Here is a 20,949-nt window from a genome sequence, read left to right as displayed (position 1 = left end):
TGGAGATATTCTGTCTATAATAATCTTAGGTCCCATGTTAGCCCCATAATATTATGGTGTTCTTCAGAAATAATTATGTTTAGTTTTTAGTGGTTTTTCACAGTTTTATTATATATTTCTTTAATGCCTTGGTGGCAAACAAAAATAGAACTCGTTGATGTGCATAGTGCATGAACAGCCAGATCTACCCGTACACTTGTCCTCCTAACATTAAGTTATTGACTAATAATAAGAAGCGTAAACTACTCCTAGTTTATAGTATTAAAATTATAAAAATAGTAAATAAAAATTATGTTAGTAAATAAGTTATATTAAATAAGTATACCGAGTATACTTAGGCAATATAAATGTAAATGTAGTTAACTAGCAATAAGGAAAGTAGAAATAAGTAAAAATGTAAATAAGTCGGTTGAAAATAAACAGTAAATAAAATAGTACCCAAAAATAAAATAATGATAAAAATCCTACCTAAAGTCTTAATGGTACCTGTAAAAGTAAAGCATGTATGAAATGAGTGTAAAAATCCTGGTTATCCACCGTGCGTTTTCAAGGCACTTTCTTCCACGCACAACCATTCTTTGGAATCAACTTTCAGCAGCGGTATTTCCGAACCGATACGACAACATAACCTTCAAGAAAAGAGTATATTCCTTCTTAAAAGGCCGGCAACACACCTGCAATGCCGCTGGTGTTGTGGGTGATAATGGGCGGCGGTAGTCACTTAACATCAGGTGAGCCGCATGCCCGTTTGCCCCCTGTGTTGTAAAAAAATAATAATAGCCGGGCATGTATGTATAAGGACCACCTACCAAACTAATTTAGTATTAAGTAAGTCGACGGCCCACTCGAGCGGTGGGGAGTTAGGCTCCGATAAAAAAAACATGAAATTATTTATTTTACTGCCTAGATATTTTAACTGGAACACAGCAATGCAAGCAAACTATGTACTTGGTACTATATGAGACGGAGCACGCGGCCTAAAGTTTTTCAATCTCTGGTATAAGAATTGGTTGTGATAACACGATCGTGATTGTCTGTTACAGTTTAACCTCGGGTGCCAGGAGTGGAAGCGCACGCTGGTGGGCACCATACACAACATAGGCATGCTCGTCTCGCTGCCCATATTCGGATACATTTCTGATCGGTGACTTCTTACTTCTATATTATTATCTGTTCTTTGCTTCTCTATTACACTTCACAAAACTTTGTTATAGTTTTTTTTTTACTATTTTTTGGGATCCTCACAGTAACTAAACAAAAACCTTGTAGTTTACATTCCCTCGTATTCAAAGATATCAAATCGATACAAATTTCTTCTAAGTAACATAATGGTAAACTACGTGACATATATCCCTTCCCTACTTTTAACTTAATCATTTGTAAATCAGAGTCATTTACGGTCGAGAATTAGATAGGATTTCAATATAAGTTTCCTTCTCAAATTATTACAGATGGGGTCGTAAGCGTGCTCTGATCCTGAGCTGCACGCTGGTCGGAGCCATAGGCTCGCTTAAGGCTTTTTCAATATCTTATGAAATGTACGTGATTATTGAGTTTTTGGAGACGCTGGCTGGCGCCAGCGCTTTCCCTGCTGCCTATATTCTCAGTAAGCACATATATCACTGTCATTTAAATTTTTATGTGATAAAATAAGATATATAAAGTAATCATGGCTTGATATCTGCAATTATAATGCGTATTTTAGCAGTTATTTAATTTCTAGTAATTTTTTTCAGCGATTGAACTCCTTGGACAAGATAAACGGGTACTAACTACAGCATTCTTGGGCATCGTGCTAGTGATAGGAGGTCTCAGCTTCGCGATGCTTGCGAAGACGTTCTCGTACTGGCGCACATTCATCCTGGTGGTGTACCCTCCGTCGTTGCTGTTTCTGTCATATATATATTTACTTCCTGAGAGCATCAGATGGCTTCTATCTAAAGGTTATAAAGAAGAAGCTGTAGCAATAATAATGAAAGCGGCTAAAATGAACAGCGTGACATTATCAGACGAAACAATGAAACAGTTAATTGAAGAAAAACAAAGGCCGGTAGAACAGAAGAAAGAAGATCCAGAGCAACAAGGATTATGGATGCAGGTGCTGCGCTCACCAATCATAATGATGAGGCTGGCGATATGCTCATGGTGGTGGATCACGTGTACATTCGTGTTCTACGGACTGGCGATCAACTCTGTATCGCTGGCCGGTGATAAGTATACGAACTACATGCTGGTGGTGAGCGTGGAAGTGATCGCGGTGGTCACCAATGCGCTGGTGCTCGACCGGGTTGGACGGAAGCGGACGCTGCTGGTGGCTTACACTGTGTGCGGTCTGTCGTGCATGGCGATCACTTTTGTCCCCAAATGTAAGTAGTTATTTATGTATCTATTACTTGTACTATTCATGTGAGGGCGCTAAGAGTTCCCAGGCTGTTATACCCTATCTACTTAGACAAGTTAGAGAAACACAGCACTTAAACATAGAAAATAAAATTTAGTCAAAACATTTTGAGATAATAAAAATTAATTTAAATTTAAGAAAAGTACAAAACATTCATGCAAGCACCTGCTTAGCGCAGAAATAAAAGCAGAGTTTCGAAGAATAATCTTTAAAGTGCCAGTAATTCTTGTAAAACTTATGAAGTTTGTCTGAATGTTAATAATTTATCACGACTGTATTTCGGCAGCGCTGCCGTGGCTGGTGACAGTGCTGTACCTGGTGGGCAAGATAGCCATCACGCAGGCGTTCAGCGGCATCTACATGTACACGTCGGAGCTGTTCCCAACGCACGCGCGACACTCGCTCCTCGGCTTTTGCTCCATGGTTGGCCGTATTGGCTCCATCGTCGCACCGCAGATGCCTCTACTGGTAATTTTTCTGTCATGCAACTTAGAACGGCAAACAAACTGAAAGCCCACCTGATGGAAAGTAGTAACCGTCGCCTATAGACATGAGCAGTACTGTGGACATAACAGGGTATGCTGTAACTTTACTTTGTTTAATATTGTGAAATATTTGTTATGAAATTGGAAATGGCAAACAAGTTGACGGCCTATTTGATGAAAAATGGTAACTGTCACCAATAGATGCGAAGAGGACATTACTTAGACACTGTATTGCACTGAATGCGTACGATTAAGTATATATATATTTTTTCTTGATCTGGAATCCTTCGTGACTGAAGTAAATAGCTGTAGGTATATTGGCTGGCAAACTTCATTTTGAACTTTATCATTACTTCCATTAGATGAGGTTAAAATTAGTTTTTTTAATAGATGATAATGAAATGGTAACCCCGTTTGCGCTAACGGTATACGCTGGTGGGGTATCGGTGAGGATGGCAAGACAGGTCAGTTAGCCAATCATGATGAATATACCAGGAATTCAACACGATGATTTCCAGGGGGGGGCACTTGGAGGTCGACCTAATAGCGTATATTGCTAGCAAAAGGGCTGGTAGTCCACATTACTAAAAATCCCCCCTTTCCCCTTAGGTTAAGATCAGTTTAATCATAAAAAAAAAAACATTCAATAAACCAACATATACATAAAGCCATTACAACAACTAACATTGTCTAGTCTTTTTATTTTATCGATGATAAAACTTAAGGTTAGGGTTTATTTCTCATATGTTTTGATTAATTCTAATATAGATAATCTAGGTCTTACTGCTAGAAAATACTAGACGTATTTATAAAGCCATGTGTCAGAAGTCTTCAGAAAAAAAATGTTTTGTAAAATTACAAAACATCAATTAATGTAGGTAATTACAAAGCTATTGATTGGATAATCTTAGAAACATGTCTGCCACCAATTAAAATGCATTTTTCGGCGAATTTCTAAATAAGTAACTATGAATGTTGTACACAATATAATAATGGTATATGTACATTATGTACTTCTGTACTTTGTGGCTGTTATTAAATATAATAGCTACTGTGTCAGCGGACGTTTCCTAAATGATGATGCCACAATAGACTTTACGTACCTGCAAGTGGACCGCGATTAATTAAATTTACATACAATGACATTTTATCAACAACAAATTATGCTAAATTTGTTGTCATAGCAATATTATGAATGACTGTTTGTTAAAGTGTTACTAAGTTTAATACAAAAAAAAACATTTTAAAAGAAATTGGTAATTATTTAGATTGTAATTGATATTAGATGATTTATTTTCTGTTTTGAATGAAAAATAATTTTAATTCAATTCAAAACAAACCTTTTATAAATCGTTTATTTTTTAATTATAAATGCTTGATGTTTACGTATTCCTTAGTTTTTCTTTTCATTTAAGTGTTTCCTCTCGTCGGTGCAACTAATTCATGCATCTTCTTCAAGCCAGCTCTATCCCAGACCTTGGCCTTCCTTTACGACATGAGACCCAGTGTTTCCTTTATCCGTCCCATGTAGTTATTCCTCGGTCTTCCCCTTTATCTTCTGCCCTCTACTTTTCCTTCTACAATGTTCTTTAAAAAATCGTAATGTCGTAACTCAGCATTTTGCCTCTTCTATTCTCTATTGTTTGTTTCTTATTTACTATTTTCAAGACTTCCTCTTTCGTTACTTTGTCTGTCCAGCTTATCGTTTCAATTCTCCTCCTTGTCCTCATTTCGATTTCATTTCCTTCGTACTATAATTAAATTAATAATGTAACATTGTATTTCACAAAAACATAACGACATCAGTTGTAGCAAATTCAGTCATTCAGATTTTATAACAAAAACTCCACGAAATAAAACACCTACGAAGGAATGAGAATAATGTAAATAAAAAAAATTGTTACACGATTTATGTTTTTAATTGTAAAGACTAGTATTTATGTCGATTGGTACATATGTATAGCTGTAACTACTAATAAACTGTCAGTTTTCCTTTTCTTATATTGGGTTTGCTGAAAGAATAAGAAATCTCTTTTAGAGATAAGCTCGTGTTTGTGCATTATTATGTTTTTTTTTTTCAATTCAATTACTTTTTTGTGTACATTAAGGGATAATTTTAATTTGCATTGCTAGAACCTGCCTTCAAGGGAATTAAATTAAAGCGTGTTTTAGAAAACAGCGCCATCTAGTATCAACAGTTAGAACTAAAACAAATCAACAATAATTGTATCAACGCACGAATCATTACGTAAACCTAACTAATCCCTTTGTGAGGTACAAATACAAATACATATAAAAGTATATGAGCAATCAATTTATAGGTAGTGGCGCTCTCCACAGACGGTTTAAGTACTAACCAGTTAAAGCCTAAACTATTATTTAGTCTTTTTGAATGGCAGAATTGTTAAAGATTAAATTTTTTTATTTCTTTCCTGAAGTAAACTAAGATAGACACAGTTGTTATATATTTAATTTGAGTTTATTGTTAACATACTCTGTGAAAAATCCACAGAATATACACAATTATTCAGAGCACTCCCATTATTAGGGAGGTCTATGTTCAACTTTTTTTTTAATTATTATTTAAGAAAAAAAGAGAAAATCTTTTTTTTAATGGGTGATAATGGAATGGTAACCCCACCCGCGCTATCGGTATACACCGGCGGGGCACCGGTGAAAGATGATAGGTGAGGATGAAGTAAGTAAGTTAGCCCATCGTGACGAATTCAACAAGAATTGTTCACGATGGTCACCAGAGGGAACCACGTGGACGTCGAGCTTATAGGGCATATTGGGGCTGTCAAACTCCATTGCTAACAATCCCTTTACCCCCGATCTATGTTCAGCTGTGGACAATTACTCACTGATATGATGATCATCATCCAAAATTACTTTGTCATCTTCATTAGTTGAAAAAAATCTTGACTGCAGGCGATCTACGTGGAGTGGCTGCCGTCGGTGCTGTTCGGCGCGGCTGCACTGGTGGCGGGGGGGCTGATGCTGACCACGCCGGAGACCCTGAACACGAGGTTACCCGATACCATCAAGGAGGCGGAGCAGATCGCCAGCCGCAAGATCCGACCCGCTCCACCCACGGACGATATACAAATGAACGATTCTAGGCTATAACCATTTTGAGTTACAAACGCACACATACATACACACAGTGTGTATGTTTGAGCGAGAAGAAGTATACATTACTCGTGGCCATTGGTGACAGTCTAGAATTTTAGATTATTAACAGAAATAATTGTTATTTATTTAATTAATTTATTTCTATTCTAAAGAACTTATGTCTAAACACCACAGGATAAGTTGAAATCATTAGAATTCTGCTAAGGGAGTACCATCAGTGGGCTCGGTTCTGAGGTACCGCACTAAACTTGTTATTTACTCACCAGAGGGAGACTTTGTACAAAAGTCGATTGCTTGGGTACCTCTGTCCCATTCGTGTTTCTACCGTGAAGCAGTTGTGTTTGCATAGCTGTGTTTTGGTTTGAAGGGTGGGATATGGCGTGAATTTACAGGGTACAGATAAATAACACCTGAGTCCTCAGGAATGGCAACACATGGGGGGTATCATGGGCGTAACAGTATACTCTGTTAAGTTCATGGTACTTACTGCTCATGTCTATAGGCGACGGAATTGTCTATAGGTCTATAGGTGATGAAATTTATAATAATTTTGACTTTTATAGAAAGTTAATTCATATTGGTCCTTACAATAAAGATTTCGCTGTGAGATCAAATAGAAATTTTAATTTTAAAAATAGAGAAATTGTAGCCTCAGAATCGACCGCATTAATATTGAATTTTTCTATAAGAAATATGAGTCAAAAACTATAAAAAAGTAGGGTTCCTTTTGTTAACTCGTTGTCTAGTTAGTATGGGACGTTATATTTGTTGTTGTATTTCGACTCATGTATTTTTTTTTAGTTTCGTTTCACTAATAGAATAAATAGAGTGCCACATTTACGGTCTCTCGGTTACAACTGTGGTGGAGGCCCCATTTTACGTATAAAATAGATTATTATATTTCAAAATGTAACCTTAGAATAACAAATTAATTTTCTATTATTAAATTTTTAATCGTTTTACCAGGTATCTATACAGTACTTAAAATGGCTAATCCCAGCCATGATGATAGTGTTGCGAGTAATAAAAATTTAGTACAAATTGGTAGAAAATTATGTTCCCTCTTTTCCATTTACCTAATATTATAATCAATTCTGTTCATTTGTAGCAAGAGTCCATTTGTGGTGGGAGCTCCTAGGCTATAGCCTGTGTAGCCTAAGCATTGCGGCGCTGACCATATACGTCCACTGTAGGGACGGTTCAGAGGAAATATGCTTGAAATATCCGGTGATTATTGCAACTGTAGTTAATAGATACTCTGTAATAGATATAATAGATTTAAACTGTGACCAAAAGCCCTGTAAATAGGGAGAGGGAGACTGTACAAAAGTCGATTGCTTGGGTACCTCTGTCCCATTCGTGTTTCGACCGTAAAACAGTTGTGTTTGCATGGCTGTGTTTCGGTTTGAAGGGTGGGATATGGCGTGAATTTACTGGATACAGAGGAATAACATCTGAGTCCTCAGGAATGGCAACGCATGGGGGGTATCATGGGCGAAACAGTATACTTTGTTATATCCATGGTACTGCTTATGTCTATAGGCGACGGTTGCCGCTTTCCATCAGGTGGACCATCAGCTTGTTTGCCAGTCTAATTTGTATAAAAAAATCATGTTTATTTAAATTTGTATAAAAATGGGACTGTCAAACTCCATTGCTAACAATCCCTTCCCTCTCGGAATATAGATACCATAGAGTACTACTACAGGCTAGCAGTCTATATGCTGACTAGACCCACCTTTTTGTCTCTACTGTAATAAGATTCCATTGAAATCTCAACTGAACTCGGGCGGAGTTATCTGTGATTTATGATAAATATAACTAATTATATTTGTTTGTCTGTTCTTGTTAATGTATTATTAACATTATTAGATACTGTCAACGTTATTACACTATACAATACTATACTGGACGTGTTTTTAGTTATTGTCGATTTTGTTTTCCTAAATATTTATGCCAAATAACGGTATTTTTGTAGTATTGAGTTCTTGCTGTGTGTTTGAATGTTATCACAGCTGTATAATGGAGGGCTTGGCAATTTTGTAACGTCTGTATGTAAATATTGTTCAATATTTACATCATGGCGGTTTATAAATATCTTTACTTCTTTTTGTATTAAATAGGTGAAATAAATTGTATAATATACATGTATTCTTATGTATGGTTTTTTTTAGTTTCGTTGGTGTCAGTTTTGTTAATATGTAATCGATGACTTAAGGAAATGTTGTGTATATCTGTAATTGGTGTAAATGCAAGATGCAAGCCCTGTGTATCAATTGAAATTAATGTCTGTATTTACACTGTTGATGTACCTTTTAAAATAAATAAATAAATATATGTATAAATAACATATACCTAATATGCTTTTCGTTACAGAGAGTAGATTTGAAATTTGAAGTCACTCTGTATTTATATATAAATTTTTACTCTTATTCTTTCTATACTGTTCAATCATCTCTTATCTACTATGCATTTTATATTTTCTGTTTCTTAAACTTTATTTATTCATATAATTTTTTTGTAAATACTGTTAACAATATAGAATGTAGTTATTTATATTGCCGTTTGATTTTTCCCACATATGCATTTACTTGGCGACGGTTACCACTTTCCATTAGGTGGGCCGTCAGCTTTTTTGTCATTCTAGTTTTTATTTTTTTATACAACTTAGAATGGCAAACAGGCTGACGGCCCACCTGATGGAAAGTGGTAACCGTTGCCTATAGACATGAGCAGTACCATGAACTAAACAGAGTATATTGTTTCGCCCATGCGTTGCCATTCCTGAGGACTCAGGTGTTATTCCTCTGTACCCAGTAAATTCACGCCATATCCCACCCTTCAAACCGAAACACAGCCATGCAAACACAACTGCTTCACGGTAGAAACACGAATGGGACAGAAGTACCCAAGCAATCGACTTTTGTACAAAGTCTCCCTCTGGTAGTTGCATGAAAAACCTTTATACGTATGTCTAACGTTTAAGGTTAGGTTAACGGTAACTGCTAATCATCAGGTGGACGAAGAAATTAATTTTACCCAGAAACATAAAGGAAACTGCTTCGAGATAGGCAAAGATATTGCGTAACATACAAACGAAATATACAGGTGAATTGGAAAAACCTCTATTTTATAATTCGCTTACAATAGAAGGTAACCAATTCTTCGAGTACTATCTACAATTCCAGAAATATTACGATTATATAGCAGATCATGAATGGAATAGATATGTCGATTCGACCCAAATAAACGTCCTATTCCTGTTTGATCGTAAAACTGGCTGTTGGCGGATTCTCTGCTCCCAATTTATCCCGCGGTAACGTCGACGTCGGTAGTACGGCGGCGCACGCGCCACGCCCGCTCGCCCGCCATACCTGAGCGAAATCAATCCAATATAATACTGTAAATATTTATCATAAGCCCATATAATATCCACCACGTCGCCTGTCTAATGCGATGACGAGTGTTTCAAGTGGATTTTTATTGATAGCCAGTCATCAATGAGAGCTCGGCGTAATGTAAACACAGGATTTAGTGAAGCCCGCGATGATTACGAAAGAAATTAATGATGCGAATAAATTGTGATGTTGTGAATTATGTTGTATGCGGATCGTTGGGTTTGAATTTATTAGTGGATGTGAGTTTATGGTGTAGTGTGTGTTTGTTTAGTTTTGTTTAGTTAAGATGTCACGGCGGGACGGGCGCCTGGAGCGGCCGGAGTACCCCATAACGCCGTTGCCACCACCGAGCAAATGTGCTAAGGTAATATGATTTAATTTGTTGAAAAGGAAACGTTTAATTCATTAGATTGGGTATTAACACTTTAGAAGACAGGACATAGAGAAAGGACTACATTAATCTGGAACATGTTGGTTTAGGACTAAGGAGTTAAATGCCTTTAGAGTATTCGCCATTTCAAGCGAACGCGTTAGAGAAATCTTTTTTTTTTTATACAACTTAAAATGGCAAACAAGCTGATGGCCCATCTGATGGAAAGTGGTAACCGTCGCCTATAGACATGAGCAGTACCATGGACATAACAGAGTGTGCTGTTTCGCCCATGATACCCCCCATGCGTTGCCATTCCTGAGGACTCAGGTGTTATTCCTCTGTACCCAGTAAATTCACGCCAATAAACAATGTTTCTAGCGAATAAATTTAATTCTATTCCAATAATAGAAGAGATATAGAATTAGAAACAGCTATCGAAAATGTCAAATGATCAAAACATTTGAATTTTCCGATTTAATATTATAGCTGATTTCCATTTTACCCTGTATCTATTTGAAATTAATAATACATACATAAATAGTATTATATTATTTGTGGTAATACTGAGAAATTTGATAAAACGATGCGTTCATCAAATTTCTCAGTAAATCAATAAGATTAAAAAAAAAATTGTATTTAAATTAATTGTTAGTTCACTTTCCGTATATAAATAGCAAAAAACATGTTTTCACTTCATTATCTATCCAAAAATGACGTAGAGGCAGCGTCACAAAACTCCAGCTGGAACGTAAACAAAAAGTACGTAAATCTACCAAGATCGGAATGATGAAGTATTCATGATATGCCTTATCATTAATCTTTTTTAAAATATATTTGAAGACAGCGAAATGCATGCTAATATAATTTACATACTTGTAAGCGGAATAACTGGCAGCTATGGGGGGAAAGGATTGTTAGTAATGCAGATTACCAGTCCCATTGTTACCAATATACCCTGGCAGGTCGACCTCCATGTGCTCCCCCCTGAAAACTATCGTGCTGAATTCCAGGTATATTCATCTCTATGGGCTAACTGACCAACCTTTTCATTCTTACCTATCATCCCTCACTGGTGCCCCGCCTGTGTATACCGTTAGCGGAGGCAGGGTTACGTCCATTATCATTCATTTGAGTATTTGACACCGGTTCTGCGTAGACACGTATTACTTTGTTCCGTATTCTAAAACCTTTTGTGTAGTTTAAAGTCGTAGTATCATAGTACAATTTACATTATTTTAAAGCTAAAGAATAATCCAAAGTGACAGTGAAATTGAATTGAGATTCCACTAAGTATTTAAGATATATTTCAGTAAACATATTTGGAGTTTTATTGTAACCGCCGCTTCAATATCACGCTGTCATCGCAGGCATTTGACCTTGAAGGTTTTGCGTGTGACGTGCCGCCGGTCGCCGCTCAGGAGTATCAACAGGTTGCCCATTAATCGCTAGTGCTGTACGGTAGTAGTAGAAGTGTAAACATGCCGAAGTCGTGCTTTGCCTGCAGTACTGCTATTCAGAGCCCAGAATACATGGAGTGCGAAAAATGTAAAAAGTATTATGACTTAATGTGTCTTAATTTAAAGAAAGAAGAGTGGAAGAGGATAATGCAAAAGCAAAAGAATAAGTGGTTGTGCCCCCTGTGCTCAAGCTCTCGACCAAAAGGTGATAATTCCAACACTCCTGCGCGTCCGACCACAGTCATCCTCGACGACAATCAAATAGACAGCGAAAATGTGAATACAATGCGAGGCTCCAGAGGTAGAACTGTATGCACAGCTGTTGAAGGTAATGTGAATCTGTCCGATTTGATGTATGAAATAAAGAAACTGAGGGAAGAAATGGGTGAGATAACTTCCTTACGAAAAGAACTCACAGATCTGAGGTCTCAAGTTCTCTCTATCTCCTCTACATTAAATGAAACTTTATTTGAATATAAGAAGAAACTAAACGATGCCCATGATGAAATCTCTGATTTGAAATGCAAGATTGCTCAATCTCAAAAGGAACTAGAATTTCAGGAGCAAAATGCAATTTCAAACGAACTCGAGGTGATTGGTATACCAGAGGATAGTGGCGAGAATTTGATCAACACTGTAATTACCACCATTAAAGTATTAGGAATAGACCTATTAAAGTCTGAAATATGCTATGTAACACGAGCCGGAGCTAAGCCTGCACACACACCTAAAACGGGACAAGAGTTAAAATCACGTCCTATCATAATTAAATTCGTGCGACGAACAAAGAGAGACGAAATTGTTAAGGCTAGCAAAGCATATAAAAAGCTCACCACAGAAGGAATAGCTAATGGACCTCCCAAAATTATATACATCAACGAACGCCTCACAAGAAAGAATAAGCTGTTATTTCGAGAAGCTAGACTACGCGTAAAAAAACATAACTTCCGTTTTTGCTGGATACGGAATGGCTTTATATATATTCGTCAAAACGAAAATAAGCCGGCTATTCGCATACAATCTATGGATGACATCGACAACAAAATTGGTCCAGCATGTGCTGATAGTGAATCATTCTAAATGGAAGCAAAGAGTCTTAATACTTTTAGTTAAAACAAAATACCCTGAAGGTGATTTATTTCTGGAAATTTTTATTATATTTGCACTTTTTCACTTCATATTACACAAAAACACAATTTATTGTACTGATTCTTATATGGCCACTCAAAACAAAAATAATAAACTACATACACACACCTTTCAAAAAATTACAGAACGGCATCAACTAATTAATAATTCAACATATTTTTTGGCTTCTATTCGACATGTTATAATCGGTTTCTCTCTCTCAAGCATAAACATATTTTTTCAACAATATAATATAAATATTCAAAATAGATATCGATATAGATAACGTACTATCAATCAAATGTCTTGTGCTTGAGAAACCCGAAACATGTTCCTCCCACATAACTTCCGATTTAGATCTTAAAATTCTAACATTAAATATTAGAAGCATTCAACATAACTTGGATGATTTCTTGGTTACTCTTAAGAGACTTAACTTGGAATTTGATATATTAATCTTAACAGAATGTTGGCTTAATGAAAACATTATAATTCCTGAAATACCTGGTTATCGCGCCTACCGTACAAATAAAGCTATAAATAAAAGTAGTGGAATAACTGCTTATATAAAATCAACATGGAGTCCTACTGTTTATGAACCATTGTGTGATGAATGCAATTTTTTGGCTATCACTGTGGGTAATGTGTTTATATTAGGTATGTATCGTTCGCCATCTTTTACTAACATTGAAAAGTTTCTTTACTCTTTAAGTGATATTTTAGTGTCACAGAAAAATAAAATAACTATAATTCTAGCCGGCGATACTAACATTGACTTACTTAGCAATAACACTGACAAACTGATAGACTACACATGTCTAATGGCTGAACATCAACTCATTCCAGCTATTACACAACCTACCCGTAATAAAGCGTGCCTTGATCACATATATATTAAGAATCCATCTGGAACAGCCCTAGGTTTAATTTGTAAGAGTAATATAACCGATCATGATATCTGTATTGCCGGTCTCTCAACTGCATCTATAATTCAAAATTCAAAAAAACAGATTTTTCGTAAAACGGACTCACTGGGAGTACTCAGGGAACTAGCTGAGGCTGATTGGTCCACCGTCTTAGAAAGTCAAGATGTTAATGAAGCCGTTGAGCTCTTTTCCATTGTTCTTCAAAATACATTAGAAAGTAACTCAAAATACATTACTACTCGTCAATTATATGGTACATTAAAACCTTGGATTACTCCCGGTTTGGTGAGATGTCAGAGAATAAGAGACAAGTTACATATTCAAGCTAGGAAAAACCCCTCTGATCCAATAATACAAAGAAACTATAAACGTTATCGTAATTTTCTTACAGAACTATTGACCAGAATTAAAACAAAATATTACAACGAACAACTTACTGATAACAAGCATAACCCAAAAAAGCTATGGTCAACAATTAAGGAAATTTGTCACATTTCTAGAAAAAAGAATGAGGCAAATAATCTCATTAAGCTAAATGAAGATCCAATACAATCACTAAACATCAGCAATAAATTTTTCACAACTATTGGTAAAAACTTGGCTGAGAAGACCCTTGCAAAACTCAATATTGAGGAATCAGACTTGTCCTCTAAAGTATCAGCTTCCAAGTCACCCTCGGCATCCCTCTATATGGAGCCGACCGACATATTTGAGGTCGATTCACTTATAAAGGGATTAAAAGACGGAAGTGCTCCTGGTATCGACGGTTATAATGCAACACTTATTAAACAAATAAGACATATTATTCTGGAACCGCTAGTTCATATTTTCAATCTTAGTATCTCCAAAGGTATATTCCCTGATCATTGGAAACGTGCATTAGTTACTCCTATTCACAAAGACGGTAGTAAAAATGAGCCATCAAATTATAGACCCATCTCTCTACTTTCCATTTTTTCTAAACTCCTCGAAAAAGTTATAAATAAGCGACTTGTTACATATTTAGAAAAAAATCAAATTATCTCGAAGAACCAATTCGGTTTTAGAAAAAGATCCTCTACAGAAAATGCCATTTCCCTTCTAACAGATATTATCTCTACCGCACTGGACCAAAAAAATTGCTGCATTGGAGTTTTTATAGATTTAGCGAAAGCCTTTGATACGGTATCGCCGTTGATACTTTTAAAAAAACTTGATTGTATTGGTATTAGGGGTATTCCATACAACTGGTTCAACAGTTATCTTACTGGCCGTTATCAGTCCGTCAAAGTCGGCGATGTTGTTAGTAATGCTTTACCAATAAACTTAGGAGTTCCCCAGGGTAGTATTCTTGGACCAACCTTATTTAATATTTATATAAATGACTTATTAAATCAATTACCACACATAGCAAGTATAATAGGCTACGCTGACGACACAGTGGTACTCTTTACAGAAATGTCTTGGGAAAAAACTCACCAGCTGGCTGAAAGTGGCATGGCACACCTAGCTTCTTGGTTTGATCACAACCTACTGACTCTAAATATAAATAAAACAACTTATCTAGCTTTCCATAAAACTTGCGCATCTGCTCCTAAACAACTTCTTCCTCTACCTATTCATACCTGTAAGCACGTAGAGCAGATTAACAACATGATGACATTTTTAGGATTCTGTGACTGCAAAACGATTGAGAGAACAAATTCAGTAAAATATTTAGGAATACAAATAGACGAAAACCTTTCTTTCAAGAAACAACTTTCCTGTCTATCTGCACGACTTAAAAAAATAATAAATATAGTTAAATCTCTTAGACGATCTACTCCTCTTGATACTCTTAAGATGGTGTATACTTCAATATGTGAATCGATCTTAGTTTACTGTATAGCAGTATGGGGAGGATCGAATAAAAGTAGTTTTATTGAAATTGAAAGAGCACAGCGTGCAGTTCTTAAAGTGATGCTCAATAAACCTTTTAGGTTTTCCACAGATTCGCTTTATAAAGAAGCTAATGTACTTCGAGTACGACAACTTTACATATGGCGAGTAATCTGCGCGCACCATAAGAGTGTTCTGAAAAGGCCAGACTACAAAACTCTTGCAGAGAGTCGTACTTGTAAAATTGGGCTACCTCCTGTTCGTACTACATTTGTAAAGCGTTTACCTCTATTTTCTCATCCATATATATATAATAGTGTTAACAGAAAATTCCCATGCATAAAACTATCCTATTACCAAGTAAAATGTAAAATAAAAAACTGGTTAATTAATCTAAATTACATTGAAACAGAACAACTACTTCCATCTTATGGTTGAAATGCCGCTATATATGCCGTTACACACACACACACACACACACACACACACACACACACACACACACACACACGCACACGCACACGCACACGCACACGCACACGCACACGCACACGCACACGCACACGCACACGCACACACACGCACACGCACACGCACACGCACACGCACACGCACACGCACACGCACACGCACACGCACACGCACACGCACACGCACACGCACACGCACACGCACACGCACACACACACACGCACACACACACACACACACACACATCACACACACACTCTCTTTTCAAAAATAAATATATGTAATAGTATTAGAAATAAGTACCTTATAGAACCTTAAATGTTTTACATTAATATTCTTTTCTTTATTCTTGTTTAGTATTTTATATTTTTTTTTATTATTTCATTTTAAATGTATTTTAATTTTCGAGTATCTAAATGATAAAATTGTACAGGAACCGGATTGTAAATGGCAATAAATATGAACAAAATTAGCCACTCACTGACTACTACGATACAGGCCTGCGAGCCTAGTGTAGTAATCACTGTATAAGAAATTGTATACCCGACTTTTAGCTACAATAAAGTTATTATTATTATTATTATCATTTAAAAAAAAACCAAGCAGCTGTGAACAACGACTTTTTTTAAGAAGTTTGTTACCTCATCGGCCGTCAGCTTGTTTGCCATACTAAGTTAAAAAAAAATTAGTACGATTTTTTCCAGAAGGGACCACGTGGAGGTCGATCTGATAGGGTGCATTGCTAGCAATGAAACTGGTAGTTCGCATTATTAACAATCCCTTCACCACCTGTACGCAGGTGCTGTACTACACGTGGAAGCTGTGCTCGGTGGTGTTCTCGCACTTCGTGATGATCAGCCTGGTGGTTGCGTACTGCATCCTCGGCGCCGTCACCTTTGAGCGGCTGGAGGCGCAGCACGAACGGGAGGTACGCCGCACCAAATTGCTTCTTAGTGTAATGTACACAAGAGTAATATGGACTTCTTAAGATAAGTAAAGATTATCATATTGCTGATGACAATTGTAATGATTGTAAGAGTTAATGTCTTAGAGTTTTTGCTGTTTGATGGTCAGTCAATTAGACTGATGACGTCATTTGTTCTCCTTAGAACTAATTATACAATAAGCAATTTGTCAGCGGCGACGTTAATTAGCTGTCGAGGGAGTTGTCAACGATAGTAAATATAAATTTTATGAAATTTTAAATAGTTAAGAATAGTGAAACTTTTTTTTATTTAAAGTAGTATTTGTAATTGTGTTTTATTTAAAGGAGAGAACAGGACTCTATAGCGTCACTCTGATGTCCTTTTATAATTGAAAATAATTATTATCTGTCAATTGCATCGTTTAATATGTTTTTTTTTTTTTATATTAAGAAGGTGTATGCAAACAAGCATACAACCCTTCTGACGGTAAACGGTTACTGTAGCCTATGGATGCCTGTAATACTAGGGGTGTACGTTGTCGACTCTGTACTATAGTCTCTAGTGAAAATCTATGCAGGTAGCTCATTCCACAACTTGATCATTCGTGGGAGAAAAGTCCTTTAAAACTGCACGTGACCATTTTTTTTTTATGTGCGAAAATGGCATTGTAACCCCGCCTGCGCTATTAGTATACACTGGCGGGGTAGTGAAAGGTTATAAGTAAGGATGAAAAGGCAGGTCTGAGTTAGCCCATCGTGACGAATTCAACGATAAATTAGTCACGATATTTTCCAGGGAGAACCGCGCGGAGGTCGACTTGATGGCGTATATTGATAGCAATGGAGACTAACTTCCCTATTACTAATAATCTCTTCCCCTGACACGTGACCATTTAGGTTCAAGCGTGTGAGGATATATCATTTCCAACCATTCCTCAGAACACAATCCGTTATACAAGCGGTAGAACACTAAAGGGAGGCAAAGTCTCGCCTTAGACTTAAGGGCTCGACGCCGCCTGCGAGCGTGGGATCGTCGATTATTCTCATAGCTCGTTTTTGAACGGAGTCAAGAGGAAATAGGTTAGAAATAAAAATCGCTATAACAGGGTGTATTAAGGTTTTTTCAGGATTGGCAACGCACATGTGACACTTCTAATGTTGCAGGCGTCCTTAAGCTAGAGTGACCGCTTACCATCAGACGAGCTGTATGCTTATTTGCAACCTCCGTTGTATAAACAAAAATAAGAAATATTGGTAAATATATTCACGCTATCCATTCAGGAATTTATTCTTTACAACACAGGGGGCAAACGAGCATGCGGCTCACCTGATGGTAAGTGACTACCGCCGCCCATGATCACCCACAACACCAACGGCATTGCAGGTGTGCTGCCGGCCTTTTAAAAAGAAATATTTAGGATCTACGTGATGAACCATGAAATAATAGGAAATATTGCAATATAAGTAATTTAAATAAATAAAAATAGGTATTTTTGACTATTTTCATTGGCAGTAGTGTGGTAATACTATTTGTTATTCGCTGTCACGGTTGTCGCAGGTGAAGATGAACATATCTCAGATCCGCAGCAACACGACGCAGAGCATCTGGCTGATGACGCGCAACGTGCCGCTCCTCAACCAGACCAACTGGACCTCCGACGTGGTGGACATGCTGAAGGTACACTGCTTGTAGTCATACTGATATTTAATATCAGTGTGTTACTAGTATTGAATTGAATATGATTTACAATTGATTAGATCATATACATCTAGCTATGTAGAACATAGATGGGGCGTCCAGTAATAAAACGTCTAAAAAACGCTCAGACAATTTTTGGTTAAAGAGTTAAATGTTAGCTGAAAAGTGTAAATGTTTATACATATCTGTCACGCCTGTCTCACATTGTTATGGGTAGAACAGCTAAAAGTATGATAATGATAAAGTTGTGATTAAAATTAAACGATGGTTTATGTGATAAAATTATTGCAAATGCTAAAAAAATATAAAGCTATTGTAAAGTCCGCCAGTAGAGCTGTTTTTGTACCTATTTGTAGGACGGTACTCTACTGGAGTTTTTTTTTATACAACTTAGATATTGCGTCGGCTATAGACATGAGCAGTACCATGGACATAACACCGAAACAAGGCCATGCAAACACAACTGCTTCACGGTAGAAACACGAATGGGACAGAGGTACCCAAGCAATCGATTTGATTTTGATGTAAGACAATATTATAAATTCGTAATATATTTGCGAATACCAATCTTTGTAAATATATCTCTTTGAATTCCTTCAATGCCATGTGGTCCTGGCATAGGCCATGCCTTCCTTTCCCGTGGGTGTCGTAAGAGGCGACTAAGGGAGCTTATAGTAGAGAATAGGCAGCAGCGTCCCTCTTAAAACATCTCCAAAACCTAACTGCGGTTGCCAATTCGCTTGCCAAGTGCGGCAACTACTGGTAAAACCTCCCAAGTGGGTGGCTTATGTTCAGCAGTGGACAGTTAAAGGCAGATATGACGATGATGATGACTCACTCATTTATTCGTCAACTTATTTATTCAAAGCCATGTAAAGGTGATATGTAATGGAATAAGGGTGCGTGTATGTGGTGTATGTTGTCAGGACTTCGAGAACGCGATCCTGCTGGAGATGAAGGTGCGCGGGTGGGACGGCAACGAGAGCACCGACCACATACAGTGGACCTTCACCGGCGCGCTGTTCTACTCCATCATCGTCATCACCACTATAGGTCAGTAGAGTGCATTGCATACTATATTATAGTCGATAATAATTTATAATATAATAATAATTTATTTACATAAATATGGTTGCAATAGATCTTCATTAGCGTTATAGAATCACATATTTAGCCGCATTGTTTTAATGGTGTGCAAAACGGTAAAGTTTTATTTACTTGGATTCATTTTACATAATTTCAGAACTTACAGTATTAATATTTATTTTAATTACAATAAAAATTATAAGTATGAAATAGCATGTTAAATTTTTAAAACGTCGTATGAAATAAATATATTTGAATAATTAAAATTACATCTTTAAAGATTTTACCAAATAAAAGCATTTTAAATTGGATTTAGGGGTTGTTCCTGTATATATTTTAGAACATTATTGCCATAAAATATTTTTTTTTGATATGGTACAGAGTTCGAAATTGGAAAAAAATAATCTAGTCAGGTCTCTGGATAAAGTACATTATGTATTAAGTGATCAGTATTTTTTTTATTTTATTTGGGAAACAAATAATTGTTACACTTTGTATATACTTATAAATAACATAAAAATCCGTGTAGGTATTTGTATCTAATATCTAGAAATTAAAAGTAGCTTATTATATTTTAGGTCGTGAATGAAAACGTTGCGATTGTCTTTAATTCTATTTCGTCAACATCAACATCATTGTCACTATATTTCAACCCACTTCTGGAGATCTCTCTCGATGTCTTCCAGTACTGCTGTTTATATTTATCCTATTTATTCGACATACATTTTGTGTAGAAACTCTGAGCTGTAAAGCCAGAACGCGAAATTAGTCAAAAATAGACACGCAAAGTACTTGTACACCTGCATCACAGTGTAAGGAACAACCAGTGGTTCTATGGTTTCGGCACATCCCGAATGATTATAAGATTAGGGACACTGCGTGGTTTAGACGAGACTGTCTGTTGGATTGCTGGTTGGAGTTATTTAGTTTGTTTTTTTAAAGTTTGAGTTATATATACTCGTACGTGCAATGGCGATGTCTATTAACATTAATATCTTGATTCCCTTGATTAGTATCTACACTAAATAATTTTTTTTTATACAACTTAGAATGGCAAACAAGCTGTCGGCCCACCTGATGGAAAGTGGTAACCGTCGCCTATAGACATGAGCAGTACCATGGACATAACAGAGTGTACTGTTTCGCCCATGATACCTCCCATGCGTTGCCATTCCTGAGGACTCAGATGTTATTCCTCTGTACCCTGTAAATTCACGCCATATCCAATTCTTCAAACCGAAACACAGCCATGCAAACACAACTGCTTCACGGTTGAAACACGAATGGGACAGAAGTACCCAAGCAATCGACTTTTGTACAAAGTCTCCCCTACAAAATTCATCGTAAATCTATCATCTAAATGCCACAGTATCAAAAATTTATATTATATAATTTGGTATACTGCATAGAGTTCCTTCACTGCCGTAAATCTACCGTATATCTGTTTTTAAAAATAAAACATTTGCAAATAAAACGAGACCATTATAAAAATGAAGAATGGCGGTGGAGTTGGCACCGCGCCAGCCCAATAATCCGGCGGCGATACGTGTAAAATGAGATAGTAATAATATTTTATTCGTTCTTGTTAATGGCAACTATGCTACGCAA

The 20,949-nt window shown here is 36.6% G+C and overlaps 2 protein-coding genes across 3 annotated transcripts in view; both read left to right on the top strand.

Moving 5' to 3' along the window:
* LOC113513693 (organic cation transporter protein-like) overlaps window positions 1–8,577 on the top strand; it is a 34,371-nt gene extending 25,794 nt beyond the window's left edge. For both annotated transcript variants that reach the window (XM_031910807.2, XM_031910808.2), the window contains exons 3-7: window positions 1,044–1,144; window positions 1,452–1,606; window positions 1,737–2,366; window positions 2,688–2,869; window positions 5,818–8,577. In XM_031910807.2, the coding sequence (XP_031766667.2) occupies window positions 1,044–1,144; window positions 1,452–1,606; window positions 1,737–2,366; window positions 2,688–2,869; window positions 5,818–6,015 (1,266 nt within the window). In that variant the 3' untranslated portion in view covers window positions 6,016–8,577. The remainder of the gene's footprint in view (window positions 1–1,043; window positions 1,145–1,451; window positions 1,607–1,736; window positions 2,367–2,687; window positions 2,870–5,817) is intronic.
* A 365-nt stretch (window positions 8,578–8,942) lies between these two features.
* The window catches only part of LOC113510470 (organic cation transporter protein-like), a 53,313-nt gene continuing 41,306 nt past the window's right edge, over window positions 8,943–20,949 (top strand). The window contains exons 1-4 of the mRNA XM_052894029.1: window positions 8,943–9,783; window positions 16,431–16,559; window positions 18,115–18,234; window positions 19,182–19,308. Coding sequence (XP_052749989.1) covers window positions 9,706–9,783; window positions 16,431–16,559; window positions 18,115–18,234; window positions 19,182–19,308 — 454 coding nt within the window. The 5' untranslated portion in view covers window positions 8,943–9,705. The remainder of the gene's footprint in view (window positions 9,784–16,430; window positions 16,560–18,114; window positions 18,235–19,181; window positions 19,309–20,949) is intronic.

The sequence above is a fragment of the Galleria mellonella genome, unplaced genomic scaffold (genome assembly GCF_026898425.1).
Source record: "Galleria mellonella isolate WM207_F2 unplaced genomic scaffold, CSIRO_AGI_GalMel_v1 utg1899, whole genome shotgun sequence".
Taxonomy (NCBI): Eukaryota; Metazoa; Arthropoda; class Insecta; order Lepidoptera; family Pyralidae; genus Galleria; species Galleria mellonella.
The sequence above is the reverse complement of the archived record's forward strand: the minus strand, read 5'-3'. Positions and strand labels throughout refer to the sequence as shown.